Here is a 20,154-nt window from a genome sequence, read left to right as displayed (position 1 = left end):
TATCTGTCTAATTCAGATGCTGAGTCTTTTGAGGGATTAAGAGGTGAATCTGAAATGGCTTGTGTCTTTGAAAGGGGCTCATCTTAGTGGGGGCAGCCAGCTTTGTACAAAAAGAACTATAAGGTTTAGTAAGGATAGGGCCCAGGGTAGGCTTTGGAGATACCATCAGGAAGGACGGGATATCTAAATTGGGCCTTGAAGGATGAGTGAGATTTTTAAAGACCAGCAGGTGGATATGTCTGACATATGAGGGAATTGGGAGGGGAGTGGAGGTTTGGTCCAGCCTTGATGGAAGGAAAGATGCCAACACAGGAGCTGAGGAGAGGATAGGGGAAGATACGGTGCTGAGAGAAGGAGGTCAGAGGACTGACTGAGGCAACCCAAGCGAGGCTCTTGCGACAACGTCTGCCTTAGCATAGTTTAGCGATTATTATGAGGGGGCTGCGGCCAGATCATAAAGGGAGATGGCTCGAGGAGAAAGAGCCAAAGCACTGTCACTGAAAGCTTGGTCCTCATCCTTGATGCCAATCCAATAATGAAGACAAGGTCTTGAGAAAAAGGAAAAAGAAGGTTTATTGCTTTGCTAGCAAAGGAGAAACCCAGGGGACTCCTGTCCCAAAGGATGTGATTCTGCCCATCGGCAGGAACAGGGGGCTTTTAAAGAGGTAATTCAGAGAAAATGAGATTAAAGAGGAGAGATCACGAAGGAGAAGATCAGGGGGAAAAAGGAAAAGGTTAGGGAAAAGAAGACTGGGAAAAAGAAAACATAGGTAAGTTTCAAAGCCACAAGGGATACAGTCAAAGCATCAAGTGAACCCTTATTACAGGAGGGCTGCCTTTTCTAAAAATTAAAATGCTGATGTAAACAAAAAAGTAATTTATGCTCCTCGATTGCAATTGGTAAGCAATAGAAAAATAGGAAAATCGAAATTAAATTTCCTATGTCCATGTTGGAGTATCTTCCTCTAGTCGCATCAATGTTTGTGCTAAGTTGTAAGAAGAACAAGAGCAAATAGTGGAAAGTCAATCAATCAGGCAGGTTTAAGTATTTCTCTTTCACACATAAGAATATTAAAACTCAGGTTGCCTATGATTGCTTTTCCCTAGAACTCCCTGAACTATCAGGCCTCCCCAAGCCCCACCTCCAGGTTGGCTTAGGGAATGCACTTTCCAAAGTGCTTCTACAGGGGATTTGTGCCTTTTTAGTTCACAGTGCCCAGAACAGAATTTGGCCCAGATAGGCCCCAGTTACTATCTGTCGAATGAACACATAGATCCTTTCCAAATACTCTGAATGCAAGTGGCAGCTTGGATTATTGTTGACTTATTTTCATGACCCAGAGGCAATTGTGAATGGTTTTAAATGCTGAACCTAAGAATTATTTTCATTTACCTCTTCTGCCTCCCCTAACTCCCATTCCTCCCTCCTTTGTCCCCAGGCAGTGTTTGCAGGAGGGGAAGGGAAGTCCGCATCCCTAGTCACTTACCTCTCCTGAGGTGATGTGTGTTAGAGACTTCAACTGGAGGAGTCTCTGGAAGGCAAAGGAGGAAATGGCTGTTCGAATCCTGATGCCTGTATGCTGGTTGACGATCCAAACTGAGCACAGACTCAGAGACTTCAAAGACTCAGTGAGAAAAAGGGCAAAGCAGAGGCTCACTCCATGGACAATATTCCCTGATTGGTCTTGAGAATATTCCAGGATCTTTGGTATAACCAGCATCTAAAAGGAAATAGGAGTTGGGATCATTTGGACCTCCCGATCCTTTCAGGCACCTGTTTCATACTTATTTCCTGAAAGAAGGATGGGGAGGTCAAGGTTGAGGTCGGGGATTTGCTGAAGGATCAAAATGGACTCAGGTATAATCCTACCATCAAGAAGGGCAAAGTTCAGTTGGAGAAGACTTGAGAATTCTACTGACCCAGATCTGAATCCCCCAGCTCTGCCACCTCGGAGCTGGTCCAGAAAGGAAACAGGGGACATGCACATACATATACACATGTGCACACACACAGATGTGCACACACATACACACATGCACACACACACACACACAACTGGGTATTTTAGAAGTTAATAAAGTGACTATTTACAAAGGCATGGGCAGAACTTAGGAACTCCAAGAAAGGATGGTGGACTACTATTGGGCTAGAGACAGCAGGGAACTGCTTCTTCCCTAGAGGTAAGGGGCGAGGGCGGGGTGCAGTTAATGGGCCCAGCAGAGGGAAACATGAAAAGAGGGCACCTGACAGGACCTCGGGTCATGAGAAGCGGTGGTCCACCCTCTCTTCTCCCTTCTAGCCTCCTACGAGTTATTGATCAAGCCCAACCCAATGCCAGAGAAACCCATATAGATCCCACACCCAGAGCACAGGATAAGGTAGAAAATGGTGGCAAGTGGATCTAGAGGAACAAATGGAAAACACCTGGCCTGCTAACTATCCCACAGGTCAGCGGTCTCTTTGGTGTCATCAGCTGTTTCTTCCTGACCTATATCCGTTCTCCCCCAAAGCAGTAGAAGTGTCTCAGTTTTCTTCTGGGGACACTCATTGACCCCATTGCTTGCAGTCTGGACTAGATTGTCAATCAAAGTGCTCCACCCTCTGGCCAACCCCTGTGCATGTGACCCTAGCCAACCAATCAGACCCTTTCTCTGAAAGGAGCATCTTGGACTGAGGAACTAGAGGACCAGGAATAGAGCCCATGCATCCCAACCACAGAACCCAGAAGACACACCATTAGTTCCCACTCCCTATATTCCCAGAGCTGTTCAGACATTTCTCAAAGCAGCAAAACCATACTGAACCAGACCTCGTTCTAAGTGCATTACACCTTTATCTCATTTAATGTCACACTATGAGGCCAGTGACATTGTGCTTTGCATTCACACGAGCGGGTATTATGGGGATTCTATGAGGAAAACCAGAGTCTGAAAGGGTAATTAAAAATTACCAAAATCACCCAGAAATTCAGAGACAAAGTTTGAACCTAAGCAATGGCTACAGAGTTTGCACAGATAACCACCGTGCTCTCCTGCCCTCCAAAGGTCTTCATTTTCTGGATGCAGCTAACAGACAAAAACATCCCCAACTCCTGGCATGGACTTGAACATGTCCCTTGTTCCATTTTTAATTGCTAAAGCCTTGTTCCAAAACCTCACCAAGTCTGCACTTACTGGACCTAATATACTCGTAACACAGAAGCAGCAGCCCAGAAGAACACCAAAAATAATCCTTGTTCTTTGAAACCGCAGTATCACTCGCAGCATAGAGGCTTTTTCAATCCCACGCCTGGAGACCTCTTCATCCCAAAGGCAATGAAGTCTTGAAAAGAGGGAAATTGAGACAAGTGAAATCTCTTTGCATGTGTCACTCAATTATTCTGGATCTTGCAAGCTAAACATTTACTGCAAAAATGTTCTCTCTCTCTCTCTCTCTCTCTCTCTCCACACACACACACACACCCCTCCTTCTCTCAGTGGTTGTTGTTTTTGGGGTACTAGGGATTGAACCCAGGGAAGCTTTATTACTGAGCTACATCCCAGTTTTTTTTATTTTGAGACAGGGTCTCTATAATTCACTTAGGGCCTGACTAAGCTGCTGAGGCTTAATTGAATTTGGGATCTTCCTGCCTCAGCCTCCAGAGTGGCTGGGATTACAGGTCTGGACCACTGAGCCTGGTGAACTTTTCAAACATAACAAAAGCAGAGAGAGCAAAATAAGGAATCTGCCAAGTACTCATCCTTCATCATTAGGATTATCGACACTTTGATATTTTTGCTTCATCTTTCTTCCCCTCTAACTTTTCTTGAGTATTTAAAGCAAATCTCAAACATCGTATCACTTCATGGAGAAATACTTCAATATGTATCTCTTCCAGATAAGACTTTTAAAAAAAATCACAGTAAATACAATAACAATAATTCCTTAATGTTATTTAATCCCTTGTCTATTTTCAAATTTCCCTAATTATTTCAAAAATACATTTTTATAGCTAGTGTGTCTGAGTCAAGATCCAAATAGGGTTCATACCTTGCATTTAAAGAACAAATCTGATTGGCCTCTTTTTAAAAAGTCCCCCAAAGGGTGTCCCAGCGTTGGATCAGCCAAATGAAAGTGTGTCCTTATCTTAATATTCCTGGATAACAATGCCTTAGATGTTTGTGTTATACCAACAAAAACAGGGGGAAAAAAAAACAACGACCTTTTTGACGTTTAACCATTCATCCACATCCTCAGTCCTTTTTATTTTTTTGTTTTGCTAAATTGCTTAGGACCTTGTATTTTTCTGAGGCTGGACTTGAACTTGTGATCCTCCTGAGTTGCTGGGATTACAGGTGGGTGTGGCTGTGCTTAGCCCCAAAACATTTTTCTTTGGAGAAAAATTGGATTATACATTTCAAAAATGCACCAAAGAACTCATGAAAAAATTAAACATGTTGCCTTTCTCATAGTTTGTTGTTGTTGTTGTTGTTGTTGTTTTGGATTATATTTGAGGCAGGGGCATAGTCGCTGTGGCACTGAGGGCTTCCAGAAGGCTTCATCTGGCTCTAGGATGCTTCACATATATTTACAATCCAGTCTGTTGGCTGCATTGCCATGTGGCACCTGACCTTTTAACATGCTGGCTCCCACTCCCATATGTCTGGCTCCACTGCCTGAGAAGCTCAGCTACCACCATATAAGATGAGAACATCGAGGACGATGCCAAAGGACTTCCTGTATTCCCTGAAGCTTCAGCTCTGGGTATTTTAGAAGTTAATAAAGTGACTATTTACAAAGGTGTGGGCAGAACTTAGGAACTGCAAGAAGGGATGGTGGACACAGAGAGTAAAGGAATAAGAAAGGCAGAATTTGTGTATAAATGCCACATTTTTTTTATCCATTCGTCTATTGAANTGTAAATCAATGGATGTGTAACTGATGTGATTCTGCAATCTGTGTATGGGGTGAAGGTGGGAGTTCATAACCCACTTGAATCAAAGTGTGGAATATGATATGTCAAGAAATTTGTAATGTTTTGAACAACCCACAATAAAAAAAAAAAGCTAAAAAAAAAAACAATAAATCTAATAAGTCTATAAAAAAAAAAAAAGAAAGGCAGAATTTGTGGAGTAAAAGTGGATAGAAGTGATCAGATCTTGTATTCACAACCTGCTGGACAGAATGGCCTCCCTTTCAGGGTCATTCTTTGTTACCAGAGTTCAACAGCTGGTTCTTAGCCCTGTCCAGACTCTCACCAAGTCTCAAGGCAAACAGTTCTAGCCCTCTCTACCCGCCTCCTCCAGCCATGGGCACATATGCCTAGCCTAAAACCCAACAGGAACAAACACCTTGAGGATCCTTCTGCCCTGCTTTTCTTTATCTGCAGTCAAAATTCCAGCTTTCCCTCCTGAGTTATAATCAACCCTATCCTATATCCACCAACGGATGAGTCAGATGAGCTGGGCTCTAGCTCAGCAAAGCAAAAATGTTCCCGTTGACACGTGTACTTACTAGAGGGTTTTTGCTTACAGATGAGATTGCTAGGGCTGAATCACAGAGCCTCTTCTCCTTATTCCCACCCCTACATGTACACAATCCACAGAGATGATGAGCTCTAGAGTTGGTTCTACTTTGACTAAATACATCCAAGTTTTCCATAACCTGCCCACAGCTCTCCTAGCCACTCTTCCAGTTTCTGGCAATGACCACCAGACTCCATGTCAAAAGACTCAGTTTCAAATTTTATCTCCTCCATTCATTCAATATATATGACTCTAGAAACATCATTTCACTTAACTCTCATCTTCTTCATCTGTAAAATGGGGAAAGTAGTATTTATCATATTTTTTTCATAATTATTGTGAGGTCAAACAACATAATTGATGGGGATGTGCTCTGTAATTAGAGAACAGTAAAGCGTATCAAGAGTTATTATGGTGATGAAAGTGGTAATACTACTTCTACTGCTGTTGCTGCTGATGGTGGAGGTGATCATGATGGTTGATAGTTTGTCAGAAAATCTTCCTAAAAGCCCAAACAGTTGTTCCAAAGCATTAGGGAAGATGGACCCAGAACTCTGCCTAATAAATAGTGAATATACAGAAAGAAAACCCTTACATCCTTAAAGGTATAAATACACCAATAATTTTTTTTTCAAATAAATATCCCAAAATGGAGTAACTGCAAAAGTATTGGTGGACAGACATAGAGAGTAAAGGAATAAGAAACGCAGAATTTGTGGAGTAAAAGTGGATAGAAGTACTCAGATCTTATATTCACAATTGTTATGGAAGAAGCAAACTACAATGTAAGTGGATGCCTATTATGTATTGGGCATTTTCCCAAATACTTTATTATTATATTTATTTATTTTAGTTGTAGATGGGCACACACATTTATTTATTTATTTATTTATTTATATGTGGTGCTGGGGATTGAACCCAGTGCCTCACACATGCTAGGCCAATGTTCTACCACTGAGCCACAACCCCAGCCCTATTATTGTTCTTAATTACTATTATTACTTTGTGTTACTGGGGGTCAAACCCAGGGCCTCACACATGCTAGGCAGGTACTCTACCACTGAGCTACACACCCAGCTCCCAGATACTTTAAACTGAGTTCACCACCTCTTCTGAATTTTTAGATAGTTCTAAGGAGGTTCATGAGATAATTTTATAGCCCACTATTTTATTCATAAAAACACAGGGCCACTTGTCCAACATCATGGTAAAAGGTGAGATGCTGACCAATATCTGGCATTATCCAAGAAGTATTCCCGGGCATCTTTTTGTTTGTTTGTTTTTTACTAAGTCTGAGAAGTCATGGGCCAAAATTGAGCCAGTTTCTGTATTATAGGTTTTCTAGTTGCCTCAGATACACTATTTGCTTTGTTAACCCTGAAACCTGGCTGGAATATACAACATTTCAAGAACTCTCCTGATCCCTGAATGCTTTCAGGGAAGCCCCTCTGAAGCTACAATTTCCTGGAACACAAATGGAAGTTTCCATTGTCTACCTGGTATGTCTCATAAAGGAACTAGAGGTAGGAACATGAGTATAGGACATTTTAAATCAATTACTCATTTTTTCTCCATTTGAGCTTCATATTACCTTGAGGGTAATACAGGAAGTATGATCACATGACTAGTTAGTGTTTGGCTAACTAGTGAGGATCAGGAGATTGGGCCACTTACCGCAAATTTAAGTCCCACTGTTCAATACCTGATCTGATCCAGAAGAAACCATCAAAAAGGACCAGGGCCAGGTGCAGAGGTGTACACCTGTAATCCCAGTGACTTGGAAAGCTGAGGCAGGGGGATTGCAAGTTCAAGGCCCACCTCAGAAATTTAGCAAAGCCCTAAGCAACTTAGCAAGTCCTTCTCTCTAAATAAAAGGTATTAAAAAAAAAAGGAGAGGGAGGCTGAGACTAGAAGTGACAATTACTATTTTTCTTAGGATCATGAGCCTTTTCACAAATCTCATAAAAGATGTGGATTTTTGCTCCAGAAAAAAATCTCCAGTCAGATGTACAAAGTATGCATATCATTTCAGGAGATTCCCGAGACCTGGATTAAGATCCATCCACCCAGCATGAGGCCTCTTGCTATAAAGGAAGAACCAAATTATCTGAGGATGGACCTACCTACCACCTTTATGCACCTCAGGTCACTCACTATCCCACCAAAAGATGGGTTTACCCATAAAGTGATGCGTTACCTTTTGACATTTTTGGCTGAGGCATCGTGGATGGACAGCAGAGGGATGGAGTTCTCATCTAAGTGATTCTGTAAACCCTTGATCATGAGTGGGGTGAGCCATGACAGTGTGAGGTAGGAGAACAGGCCCGCGTCATCCATCGGGTGAGGGGCAGGAAACCTAGCGGGGAGGTTATAGAAGAGAAAAATGAAATTAAACACAAGATTTTGAAAGCATGAATTATAACTATGTAAAAACTACAATGTGGTCTTCCAGATGTACACACAATATTTTTTCATGACTATTATTTGTAAGTTAAAAAACAGAAAAAAAATCCCATTAATAGAGCAATTATTTAAGAAGAAAGGGAGAAACTACGCTATCTCCATACATGGAACATAGTATAGAATTTTTTTAAAAACAAGAGTTAATATATATATATATATATATATATATACATATATATNACAGATGAGATTGCTAGGGCTGAATCACAGAGCCTCTTCTCCTTATTCCCACCCCTACATGTACACAATCCACAGAGATGATGAGCTCTAGAGTTGGTTCTACTTTGACTAAATACATCCAAGTTTTCCATAACCTGCCCACAGCTCTCCTAGCCACTCTTCCAGTTTCTGGCAATGACCACCAGACTCCATGTCAAAAGACTCAGTTTCAAATTTTATCTCCTCCATTCATTCAATATATATGACATGGAAAAACTTCCAAGTATCTTAAGTAAGAAAAAAAAAGCCACTTGGTGATGAAAAAATTCAGTACTTTCAAAAAATTACATAAAAAAGAAGAAGAAAAGAGGGAAAACACACCAAACAATATGTACAATTGTATTAAATCTTTTTGGAAAAGGGATTGGAATTGGCAAAGGGAAAAGATTCTCATTGTTCAGATTTTGTACAGACCTTTTACAAAAATAATAAAGTAGAATAAAAAACAAACAATTCTTGTCTCTGAGAATGACTCAAATATAGACAAAAATTATTGGATTAAGAATGTTGGGATTGTGTGTAATTTTTTTCTTTTATTTTCAAAATTGCTTCTAATGTTATGTGTTTCAACATGAAGAAAAGTTGATTCAAAAAAATATTTGGGGATAAAGATAAGAAGATGAAAATGATAAACTCATGAAATTTGGGGGTGGAGAGCACTGTGGCCTCTTTTCTCCACTCTCTGGCCCTTTATACCCTCACAGCCAGCCCACCAGGGCTGTGCATTCTGGACAAGGTTAATCTCACCCTTGCCCAAGATGTTAGAGAGAGGCAGGAGGGAAGAAGTAGTGGTATCATCAGGTATGTGGGGCCATCTGTGACTGCCCAAGGCAGGGCAAGAATCTGTGAGCTAGTGCCAGTATTCCAAAGGCCCAACAGAAACAATGTTTATCTAAGAGGTGAACTCCAGAACTTGACGAAGAATTGAGAGCCTGAACTTTGCTCTTGGCGGAGATTATCAACTCAGTGTGGTAATAATGTGGCTGGTGCTGATTAGAAGCTTGGATTTTTAAAAAATGGGAAAACAAATGTAGTTTGTTTTCAAGTGCCTCTCTGCATTGGGGATTGAACCCAGGGCCTCGTGCATGTTATACTAAACCACATCCCCAGCCCAGAAAATGCAGTTTGTTGATAGATAAACTCTTAGAAAATGTGTTGGAGAGAGAATCATAAATACAAAAGGGACTCTTGGTAATAAAATGCTAGAGAATCAGACTAGAAGAGTTTTAAGGTCCTATCAATAAATGATGAATAAATTAATATGTACATGCTGTGAGGAGTGTGATTCTGTAGTGTGATTCTGAAAGCAAGACTATATCAAGTTAGAGAGCAATCTGGAGATGGTGATTTAAGGGAGAAGGATAAATTGAATTTCTTTGAGTCTTAGATTTAAGGTTAACATCAAAGGGCTTTGAGCCCTTACCACAGCCCCCTTCTACCCTTAGAATGAAGACCAGCATCCTAAGGTGGCCTGTGGAGCCCCACATGGTCCCCTGGCATCTACCTGCCTGTGCAGCCTCATCTCATGCCATGTCCATCGTCCTGCCCTCTAGCTACACTGGCCTCCTTCTCAGTTCCAGGGCACATCCTTCTGTATTCCTTTCACCTTAAGACAAGGCCTGTACATAGGTTGCCCCCCTGCCCATATTATTCTTCCCCTACTCTGGTCTAGTAAATTCTTGTTCATCCTCCAGGCCCCAGCTTAAGTCACTCAACCTATCAAGCTGTCATCTGTCCTACGTCTCCATGGCCTCTTCCTCGATCAGCTTGGAGTCACACGTCTACTTAGGAGCCAGCTTGCTCACTGTCTTTCTCCCCCATGTGGTGGCAAAGATCACGTCCGTCTTGCTCCCACTTCACTGCTCTCCTGTGGTCTGGCATGATGCCTGGCACTTGTGGGTGCTCAGTGATCCTTGTCTAATGATTGAACATGTGGCATGCCTGTGCTTTCCTGGTGCGCCTCAGGCTGCTCTGCAAGTATTGGTTGAGTGACATGATGGTGTAGGGACATGGTTATGTAACCTGGGGTAGGAAGTGAGGGTTGAGGACCATCACCCTGGTGGCTTCTGCCCTTCCTCCCTCCCAGGACTCACCTTGGCTGGGGTCGGAAGGGAATCATGGTTCTCCAGGTAGCCTGGTACTGCTCCCAAGGGAGGCCATCCACTGCCCCTCGGGTGGCAGGCTTCATTCATTGGAGAGTGTAAGTTTTCTTAGGAAAGAAAAAAGTAAAAGGGCATCAGTTTCAGATCTCATGAATGCTGTCTTAAGGGAGGGTTAAATCAGCTGCCTGAGGAGAGATGGATCTTTCTGCATCTAGCTCCCTAAAGAAAGGCATCCAGGCAGGGAAAGAGCCCTGGGTTGAGAGACAGGACCATTGGGTGCCAGCCCTGCCCCTGCTCCATCTTCACTGGACAGGCCATTCCACTTTCTTGTATTTTTATCTATCAACAAAGAATATGGACAGGAATAAAGGGTATAATAGCTACCCACAAAATGTGAGACCAAGTCACCTTCCGAGGGCAAACCTACCTAAAAAAAGTCAGTAAGTAAAGAAGTAAATTCCAAAATATTATATGTTACTTGTTTGACAGCTAAAACAAAAAGATAGGCCATATTTACAACTTCATATAAATAAATATGATTGGCATCTACATCAATGGATTCAACCAATTATAGGTCAAATATATTTGAAAAAAGTCATATCTGTACTGCATATGTACAGACATTTCTCATGTTATTATTCTCTAGACAATATAATGGTAACAACGTTTTGTATAGCACTCACATTGTATAGTAACCCAGAGAAGTATATATAATCTAGAGATGACTGAAAATATATAGGAGGAGCTGGGTGCAGTGACACAGCCTGTAATCCCAGCAACTCTGGAGGGTAAGGCAAGAGGATCACAATTTTGAGGCCAGCCTCAGCAACTTAGTGGGACCTTAAACAATTTAGCAAAAATCTGTCTCAAAATGAAAAATAAAATAAAAAGAACTGGGGATGTAGTTCAGTGGTAGAGTGCCCTGGGTTCAATCTCTAGTACCAAAAAAATAAGTAAAAGTAAACCAAGTTATTGATGGAAAAAGATCCAGGTAGTGGTTATGTCAGTTAGGGAAAGTTGGAAAATGAGATACAGGGAAAAACCAATAGATGCATATGATTGTCAAAGTTCAAACTGGTGTAGGTAATGGTTTTACAGCTGCTTACTCTATTAATTGTAGGTAAATACATAGCAAAATGGTGGTAGATGATTGATAGATACATTCAGAGATCAGATAGGTAGCTGGGTAGGTAGGTTTATAGATAAAAGTACACATGAACCATGAAGGTATGTAATGACCAAGGATAATAATTTATCTATTGTGGAAGCCTAAGGTCCTTTGAAAAACTCAAAGGCAAATAAATATGGCACAAAATTTTCTGACCTAATTTATGATCATTGAGCATAGGCTGTCAACTCACTTTCCTAGTATTTTGATACCAGGATAATCTACTTACATAGCCAAGTCCTGAAACCACGTCGTCGCTTATGTCAAAGCCAAGATTCACAGGGCCACCAGAAGAGTTGGGAACCCAGTATGTCCTTCTCCTGGTCATTTTCAGTTGTTCTTCCAATTCTTTGTTTCCTAGAATCAGAATCTGAAAAGGCAATTGGTAGGAGCAGCTTAGATATAGCTTTGAGTGGTCACAGGGAGGGGCATGATCCTATTGAGGATATTTGGACCTTGCAATAGTCATTGTCATTGTGCTTGCTAGGGATGCACTTGGTCCTTCTCTTTTGACATCTACTGGGACCTCAGTTGCAGATCACTTAGGGAAACTCTAACCACTTTCTCCACCTTGCTCCCAATCCTGTACCCTTGGGCCAGATCAATCACCTCTGATCATTCAAAGACCTGCTCATGACACCATGTTTCTTGCCTTTTCACAGTCTCTACTTGTGCATTTGTTTGAATCGTAATTTGTTCAGAATTTCTCACAATCCACAGAGAACCTCACTACGACAGGGGTACATCTACTTTGCTCACTACTGAATCCCTAGGGCTTGACTCATGCTGGGGGGATAGCAACTACTCCATAAATAAATGATGAACAGAAGGAGAAACAAATGAAAGAAACATCATTTTGTCATTTGCTAACTCTTGGTTTTCATAGACTGCTGGGGGGAATCTGGGCACAATTTAGAAAACTTTAATAATCAAGGCATTAAATAAACAACAACTATGTATTTCATTTTTGCTTTTCTGAGTATGGGACTCAATCTCTGGTTGACCCAAGGGAAGGAGTGATAATTAGGAATATTTCCTAAGACATAGAAAGACAAAAAGGTATACATCGGGGCCAGAGTCATTAAGGTACAACCTGTACAATACAGGACCCCTAAGTTAGAAAGGCCTCAAAGTTGGCTTAATACTCTGAAATTGCCATCTTGAAATTCTTAATAAATTTGAAAAGGGAGTCCCATTTCTTCATTTTGCACTGGGCCCCCACAAATGCTGTGGCTGGCCTGGTGTTCAGATGCAGCTCTTGACATTTAAATATTGAATTGTGCTTCAACTAAATAGATTACAACTCACCCATTGTTTTGGAAGAAGATTCTTTAAATTCCTTTACCCAACTCCTCTATCCCACTGCCTCTTACAAATCAGAAACAAATTTGGTAGACTCACCTTCTAGAATTCTTCTATAGACCACACAAGATAGATTTCCCAGCTATGGAATTATGAGATGCACATGTGAAGTAATGATAGAATGTGGACCCTTCAGTGACAATGGAAAACAGAAAGGAGAGAAGATGTGTTAGGTAAGAGAATGCCATATACTTTGTTTAAACTGAGAAGAGGCCAATTTTCTGGCTGCAATAAACCAGCCTAGGACACATTAAAGTAAAATTGACAAGATTCAATAGCATGAGACCTTCGGGGTAGGGTCATCCTGTACTGCTGTGTTCACACACAAAGATTCCCACTGGAGATAAAGGGTGGAGGATGGAGGCAGCACAAAACCCAAATTGCAAGTCATGTACCCTGGCAAGGTGCTGCATCAGCCATGTGCTGATAACTGCTTATATCTGTAATTAGCCTGTTCGCAATTGGTGAATGAATGTAGTTCCAACTTGAACACTGACATTTTGCTTCATTTTAAGGAGTAAGAGGAAAGTTAAATACCAAAAATATATGTTGGATTTTTCACTTATTTGTCCATAACCTGAGTGACTTTGCTAAATAGTTTTCAAATAACTAAAAGAATATTCCTTTTGGTTGGGGTTGGTGGTACACACCTGTGATCCCAGATACTTGGTAGGCCGAGACAGGAGGAACCCAAGTTTGAGGCCAGCCCAAACAACTTACTTACTGAGACCCTATCTGAAAATTATAATGGCTGGGGATGTAACTCCATAGTATAGCACTTGTCTGGCATATACAAGACACTGGATTCAATCCCAGCACTGTGGGAGAGGGGGAAAAAAGAATGTTCCTTTTTTCTCCTACTACAATATAGCTGTAGATAATACACACTTGTAAATCTCATCTGCAATCTGCATCTATGTTTCTGTCTTAAGTCTAAGCAATCAACAAAATAATAAATGAAGCCCTGATTTGTAACTCTTACCAATTTCTATAGTGTAAATACCTCTACCATGGCTGATTTCAAGATATTAACATAACTCCATGAATGCAGAGTTGGGAAAAGAATTAAAGTACAATATACTATTACCACCATATAGACAATTATGGTAAGAAACATCAGAATAAATAATAGTAAAATAATTAGGAATGATAAATTTCAAACATTACCTTTGTTTTTGAAATAATTTATGTAACTGTTCATTTATACAATTTAAATTTTAATAATGTTTAGCAACTAGGCTCTCAAAATTCCTGAAATTTTGGTTCCCAGGAACCAGTGTGAACAGGCTCCAGCGAAACACTGTCACATCCCTTTCAAAAAAGAAGAGGTGACTTTTTCCTAAATCCTCTTCCAATTAAGACATCTTTTTCCCAATTTGCTGATGAGTACTCCATGTGCTAGTACCACCTGTGTGTGCCAATTAGCTTTCCTGTCCCATATAATGTAAATAGGAACCAGAAGAAGCCAAAAGTGAGTGGGCCCAGTGGATTATCCAAGCTGCAAACAATCAGGAATCATGGAAAGATCTTAGAAGGGAGTGTGGTGTCAGCATAGGAAAGATAAGTGAGGCCCAGCAACTTGGGGAACACAGACAGGCAGAATGAACCAAAGAGCCTCACTTGAAGACATCAACGACAGTAGGACAGGCAGTGACCACCTGGACAAAATCATCACCTGGGAAAGCCCAGGAGCTGAGGACACTGGGCCCAGGAACCCAACTCTTCCTCTGCCAGGCAAAAACTCTGAGACTGTGTCTGTACTGAGCATTGTCTAACAGAATTATTTAATTATTGGATCAAACAAGATATTAAAATGGTAAGCCTCAACATTTACTTTCCCCTCATTAACTGGGAAGCAGGAAATGCTGAGGAAGCGCAAATTCTTAGAAACCGAGAAAAGAAACTAGATTTTTCTCTCAATTTTCAGCTGTGGTATGACTTGCCAACCTGGCTTATGTTTATTCACAGGTGTTACTCTTCTCTGTATGGATTTATTTAGGAAACTAACAGCAGGGAAAAAAACTAAACAAAATAAAATTGGAGAAAATGTACACAAATGCAAAGGACGAGTTTTAAGAAGGTGAATTGTTCATCTCAATACCACTGCAACTCAGCCACAAATTAACCGGGGCCTCCTTCCAGTTCTACTAGGCCCAACCTCTCCTCCTTGGATTGGTCAGAGGAATTCTCTGGTCCAGGCTTCCTTGGGCAGTCCTTGAAAATTTCTCTGGCCTCTCAACTTCCTCTCAGGAAGAAATTGGCGTTTTGAAGTTTAATTAGTGGCAAGACCTTTACTGTGGTCAAGATGGAGACAGGGTCATGACTGGGAATAAACCAGAGAGGAAACAGATGCTTCCAGCCCTGTGTTCTTCCCATCCTAGGGGCAAAGACCATGTTTACAAATTCAGTTTAGACAGGAGCCATTTACTTACAGTGAAACAGTTGCCAACAGGACGGACGGAGGCCACTGGAGCAAAGGTACCTGTGGCAAAGGTGTTCTGGAGGAAAGGATTTATTTCATTGTTATTATCATTATCCAGCAGGATCTGGGATCTAAGACCAGAAAGTACACCAGAGGGCAAGGAATGTGCCCAGAACAAGTGGGCAGAAGGACCTGCAATAATATGAAGGATATGAAGAAGTTTAAAGGATTAGACCTTGTTCTCCTGTGCTATTAACTTTCCCTGCTCTTAATTTATTTCCTTCTGTAAGTTCCAATACCTGCCAGAGGCCAGTGACTATTCATTTGTTGAATGCTGAACCCCCACATTCCACTCCCGAGTTTTCTCCTCTGCTTCAAGAAACTAGGAAGTTCCTCCCCACCCGAATCTTCACATTAGTCCTGGTTTGTTTGTTTTTGATTTTTGCATTTTTTTTTAACCTAGGTGTTCTTTTCCACTGAGCTACATCCCCAGCCCTTTCTATTTTTTATTTTGAGACAGTGTCTCTCTAAGTTGCTAAGGCTGGCCTCAAACTTGGGATCCTCCTGCCTCAGCCTTCTGAGTTGCTAGGATTACAGGCATGTGCTGCTTTGCCTGTTTCCAATTAGTCCTAATCTTTACCTGGAACAAACATTTTCCTCCAGAACCTTGCAGAATCAGTCCATTCTTTAGAATTTTTTTTTTTTTTTTTAATTTTTTGATTGGTACCAGGGATTGAACCCAGGGGCACTTAACCACTGAGCCACATCCCCAACCCTTTTTATTTTTATTGTGAGACAGGGTCTCACTAGGTTGCTTAGTCTCGTTAAGTTGCTGAGGCTGGCTTTGAACCTGCGATTGTCCTGCCTCAATCTTCTGAGCTGCTGGGATTATACGCCTGCTCCACTGGGCCCAGGAGAACTAGTCCATTCTTATTATTCAGGTCTCAGTTCAAATACTACCTCCTTAAAGCATCCTTTCCAGATCTCCCTATCTAATGCTGGCCCCTCTTCCTATCACCTTCTGCATATTTTCTATCACATTTCCTTTGCTTACCACTTCCTGAAAATTGTCACATTTCTTTTTTGGCATATTCATTCTCTGTCTACCTTTCTAGAATGTAAGATCTCTGAAGCCAAGACCTTGTCTGTCTTGTTCCCTCTTGTATCCTTGAATCTAGAATCCTGCCCAGCCCATAGAAGATATTTAATAAATATTTGATGGATAAATTAATGAAGCACATGCACAGTCTTGTCAAAGAAGGGGCCAAGTTCAGCCTCTTGAACTTAGCAAGACCCTGTCTCAAAATAAAAAAAATAAAGAAAAAGGGCTAGGATGTGGCTCAGTGGTTAAGCACCTCTGGGTTTAATCCCTGGTACCAAAAACAAAATCAAAAGACAAAACTAAGATAATTAATCTAAAAGTAAAAAAAAAAATTAATTTACTATCTTGACCATTTTTTTAATACTTTATTTTTATTTTTATGTGGTGCTGAGAATCGAACCCAGTGTCTCATGCATGCCAGGTGACTGCGCTACCACTTGAACCACATTCCCAGCCCCACTGTCACTGAAGACTTTATATGTGGATTCTTGATGCTCTGCAGGTGTCCTGATATATGTTTTCACAGAAATATACAGACAAGATTTAAAGAAGATATTCATCAAGCAAGCAACTTAAATCAGCCCATTACCACACCACACGACATCATACCACACTATACCTTTAAAGTGCAGTATGAATTTATATTGTAGGACAGAACACTTACATTGTGCATTGGGGCATGCACAGATATTAAAAGCATTAAATATAGTGTTTAAAAAATTGACACAAATTTTGTAAAATGGTTTTAGAAGTTCATTGTTGGATTTTTTCTTGTGTGTGTGTGTGTGTGTATGTGTGTGTGTGTGTGTGTGTGTGTCTGTGTGCTGGGAATTGAACCCAGGGCCATCCCCAGCCCTAAAAGTCCATTGTTAAAATACCAGGAGCCTCAAAGAATGTAGCCCCTTGGTAAAACTCATGATAAAAAGATAAGCTCTTAGGGACTTGGCCAATGCATACTTTACGTTCATATCACCTCCAGAGTCTGTTATAGGGTAGGATACATAAGATATTACTTAGTGAATGAAGGAAAGAGTTTGGGATCATGCCAGAGAAAAAGCTTTAATCAGGAGCTTCCAAATTCCTGCATCATGTTTCCTCCAAAGCACCTAATAACCCTAACTTTTCCTTTCCTTATTTGTGACAAATAAAGAAATATGTAGTTCTGTCTGCCCTAAATCAGACTCAGCTGTCTATGGATCTGTCCTCTGGCCAAGAGAAGCCTCAGGGTGGGAACATGTTTAGCTTTCTCCCTCTGTCCCTCTGCAATTAGTCCAGGGCCTGGCACCATGCAGTCCCTTTACAAGTGCCTATTGGTTTGAATGGGCTTTCAACTCCCTCCTGGATTCTGAGACTTCATATTTGGAGAAAAATTTCCCTCTGAAAACTACAGCAAATCCAAATTAATTCTCAACATGAAGAAGCTCCCAGTGGCCAAATAGGAAACAATTCAAGCAAAGAAATATCTGATGTTATTGGATTGCAACCCATAAAATAAGTATGCTTGAGTCCATACTAACATAAGTAATTGAGTAAATAAGCAAATGGGAGAGAAGAAATAGTTCTTTTCTTATAGAATACCATTTAATAAATGTTGAATTAATCAGCTCACAAGATACTTGATACTAATTACAAAAAGATAAATAGTAACTCATTGTGGGCAGATAACATCTTCATCTAGTCATCAAAATTAAAATCACCATAAGTAACTATCCTGTTATACACGAGGGAATTGAAAACCCACTCAAACAAGGTTACAATATTACTTTTATGCTATTTGAGCCCGAAACACATGTCATTGACCTAATCATGAGAAATATCATATAAATCCAAATTGAGGAAACTTCTACAAAACAATTGACTGATACCCTTTAAAAGTATCATAGTTTTAAAAGACGATAAAATAAAACATGATAAAGCTAAGATTGAGGCATTGTCACAATTTAGCGAAGACTTAGGAGATACCATGACAGTGAAGAGTGAGACCGTGGATTGAACCTTGAACCAGATTCAATTAGGGACAATACTGTGAACACTGGCTCTATCAAAACTGTTTTTGATAAAGAACCAGGATTAGGTAAGATCACAACAGAGAACACTAAGTGAAAGGTATGTGGAAATTCTTGGCTATAGTTTCGCAGCCTTTTTGTAAAGTTAAAGTCCATTCGAATAATAACTTTAAAACACAAGTTTCTAGTATACACAAATCGAACGCAACCATCCTTCCCAGCACACTGTGTGAGCTAGGCTCAGCTGAGGGGAAGTTCTCAGCAGATTTTTTTCGTGCGCCTCTTTTTGCGTATGTACGATGTACAAGCCCCAAGCAGCATCTGCGGGCGGCTGCGCGAAGCGGCGGCGTTTGAGCCTGGGGGCGGGCCGTAGCGCAGGGCCGGAAGCGACGGCGCGCTGTCTGCAGGGTTCGATCGCTGAAGCGCACTAAGCGCAGAGCTGTCCGTCCCGCTCCATCTGTCAGCACCCAGTGGGACCGGCTGTCGCCATGTCGTCTGTGAGCCCTATCCAAATCCCCAGCCGCCTCCCGCTCCTGCTGACCCACGAAGGCGTGCTGCTGCCCGGCTCCACTATACGCACCAGCGTGGACACGGCCCGCAACCTGCAGCTGGTGCGGAGCCGGCTGCTCAAGGGCACGTCGCTGCAGAGCACCATCCTGGGTGTCATCCCCAACACACCCGACCCCGCCAGCGACGCGCAAGACCTGCCTCCGCTGCACAGGTAGGCCGGGCGGCCCTGGCTGCAGCGGCAGACGGCGCGGCCTCCTCGCGGGCCCGGGCCCGGCTGGCCCCTGAGCGCGGAGCTCCGCTCGGGACGGCCTTTGCGGCTTGGTTCAGCCTCTTCAACGCCCCCTCAAGAAAAATGGGGATAACAGATGGCTGCTCAGTGACCGTTAATAAGATAATTCATGAAGTAGTGCCTGACACCTGGCGAAAACTCCATATCACCTGTCACTGTTGTCATTTGATTTGAAACTCTGTCCCTGTCGTCTCCTACAGTTTCCTAAGCCAGCGCCCTTAACTTCTCAGGCCCCTCCTTTCTTCTTGGGTGCTCTCGCCCTTCTCCCCACCCCCTTCCCTTACCCCTTCTCACCTTTCCCCCCATTCCTTCCTTTCCCCTTTCTCCTTTCATCCTCTCATATTTGTCTTTTGAGACACTCTAAACTCCCCAGGTTTTCATTTTCCTAAATTGCACCATTCAGTCGTTAACTTGGGGGTATTTTTCTACACTCCGTGCAACCCTTTTCTTCCTCTCCCAGGACTTTCTTTCTTTCGTTTTTTTTTTTTTTTTTTTTTTTTTTTTTTGAGACAGGGTCTCACTAAGTTGCTTAGGGCCTTGCTAAATTACTGAGGCTGGCTTTGAACTTGCCATCTTCCAGAGCCACTGGGATTACAGGCCTGTGCCACAGTGCCAGTCTCTTCTCTCTTATCTTAACATTTTTCCTTAGGACCCAGGCTAGATTGCCCTCCACCATGGCCCCAGTTGCGTGACACTGGGTGAAAGACTTAACCTATCTCTCTGTTTCTTCATCTGTAAATTATAAACTAATAGCATCTGTCTCTTAGGTGTGTTATGAAGATTAGTTTAAAGCATATATGTATATTGTCTTTGTATCAGGATAGATGGATAGCTATGGTTTCCAGTACTGTACAGTGCATGTGGCTAGAGAGTACTTTGTCACAGTTTGCGGGGACCCAGTTTTAGTACTGAAAATCCTGTGTTATAGGGAGCCCCTCAGTCCAGGCAGATCAGGGTGGTCAGTCACCCTAAATGTGCTGTGAATATATAATACACATCAGATTTG

General features: G+C 41.7%; 2 protein-coding genes across 2 annotated transcripts in view; one reads left to right on the top strand and one right to left on the bottom strand.

Annotated features, from left to right (window-relative positions):
- The window catches only part of Abcc11 (ATP binding cassette subfamily C member 11), a 66,913-nt gene extending 51,143 nt beyond the window's left edge, over positions 1-15,770 (bottom strand). Inside the window, 7 exon segments of the mRNA XM_048792235.1 lie at positions 1,488-1,721; positions 3,175-3,322; positions 7,703-7,861; positions 10,281-10,396; positions 11,687-11,827; positions 12,859-12,949; positions 15,252-15,770. Coding sequence (XP_048648192.1) covers positions 1,488-1,721; positions 3,175-3,322; positions 7,703-7,861; positions 10,281-10,375 — 636 coding nt within the window. The 5' untranslated portion in view covers positions 10,376-10,396; positions 11,687-11,827; positions 12,859-12,949; positions 15,252-15,770.
- A 2,938-nt stretch (positions 15,771-18,708) lies between these two features.
- The window catches only part of Lonp2 (lon peptidase 2, peroxisomal), a 99,834-nt gene continuing 98,388 nt past the window's right edge, over positions 18,709-20,154 (top strand). The window contains exon 1 of the mRNA XM_015488765.2: positions 18,709-19,070. Coding sequence (XP_015344251.1) covers positions 18,838-19,070 — 233 coding nt within the window. The 5' untranslated portion in view covers positions 18,709-18,837. The remainder of the gene's footprint in view (positions 19,071-20,154) is intronic.

Source organism: Marmota marmota, unplaced genomic scaffold, assembly GCF_001458135.2.
Source record: "Marmota marmota marmota unplaced genomic scaffold, marMar, whole genome shotgun sequence".
In the NCBI taxonomy this organism is placed as follows: domain Eukaryota; kingdom Metazoa; phylum Chordata; class Mammalia; order Rodentia; family Sciuridae; genus Marmota; species Marmota marmota.
The sequence above is the reverse complement of the archived record's forward strand: the minus strand, read 5'-3'. Positions and strand labels throughout refer to the sequence as shown.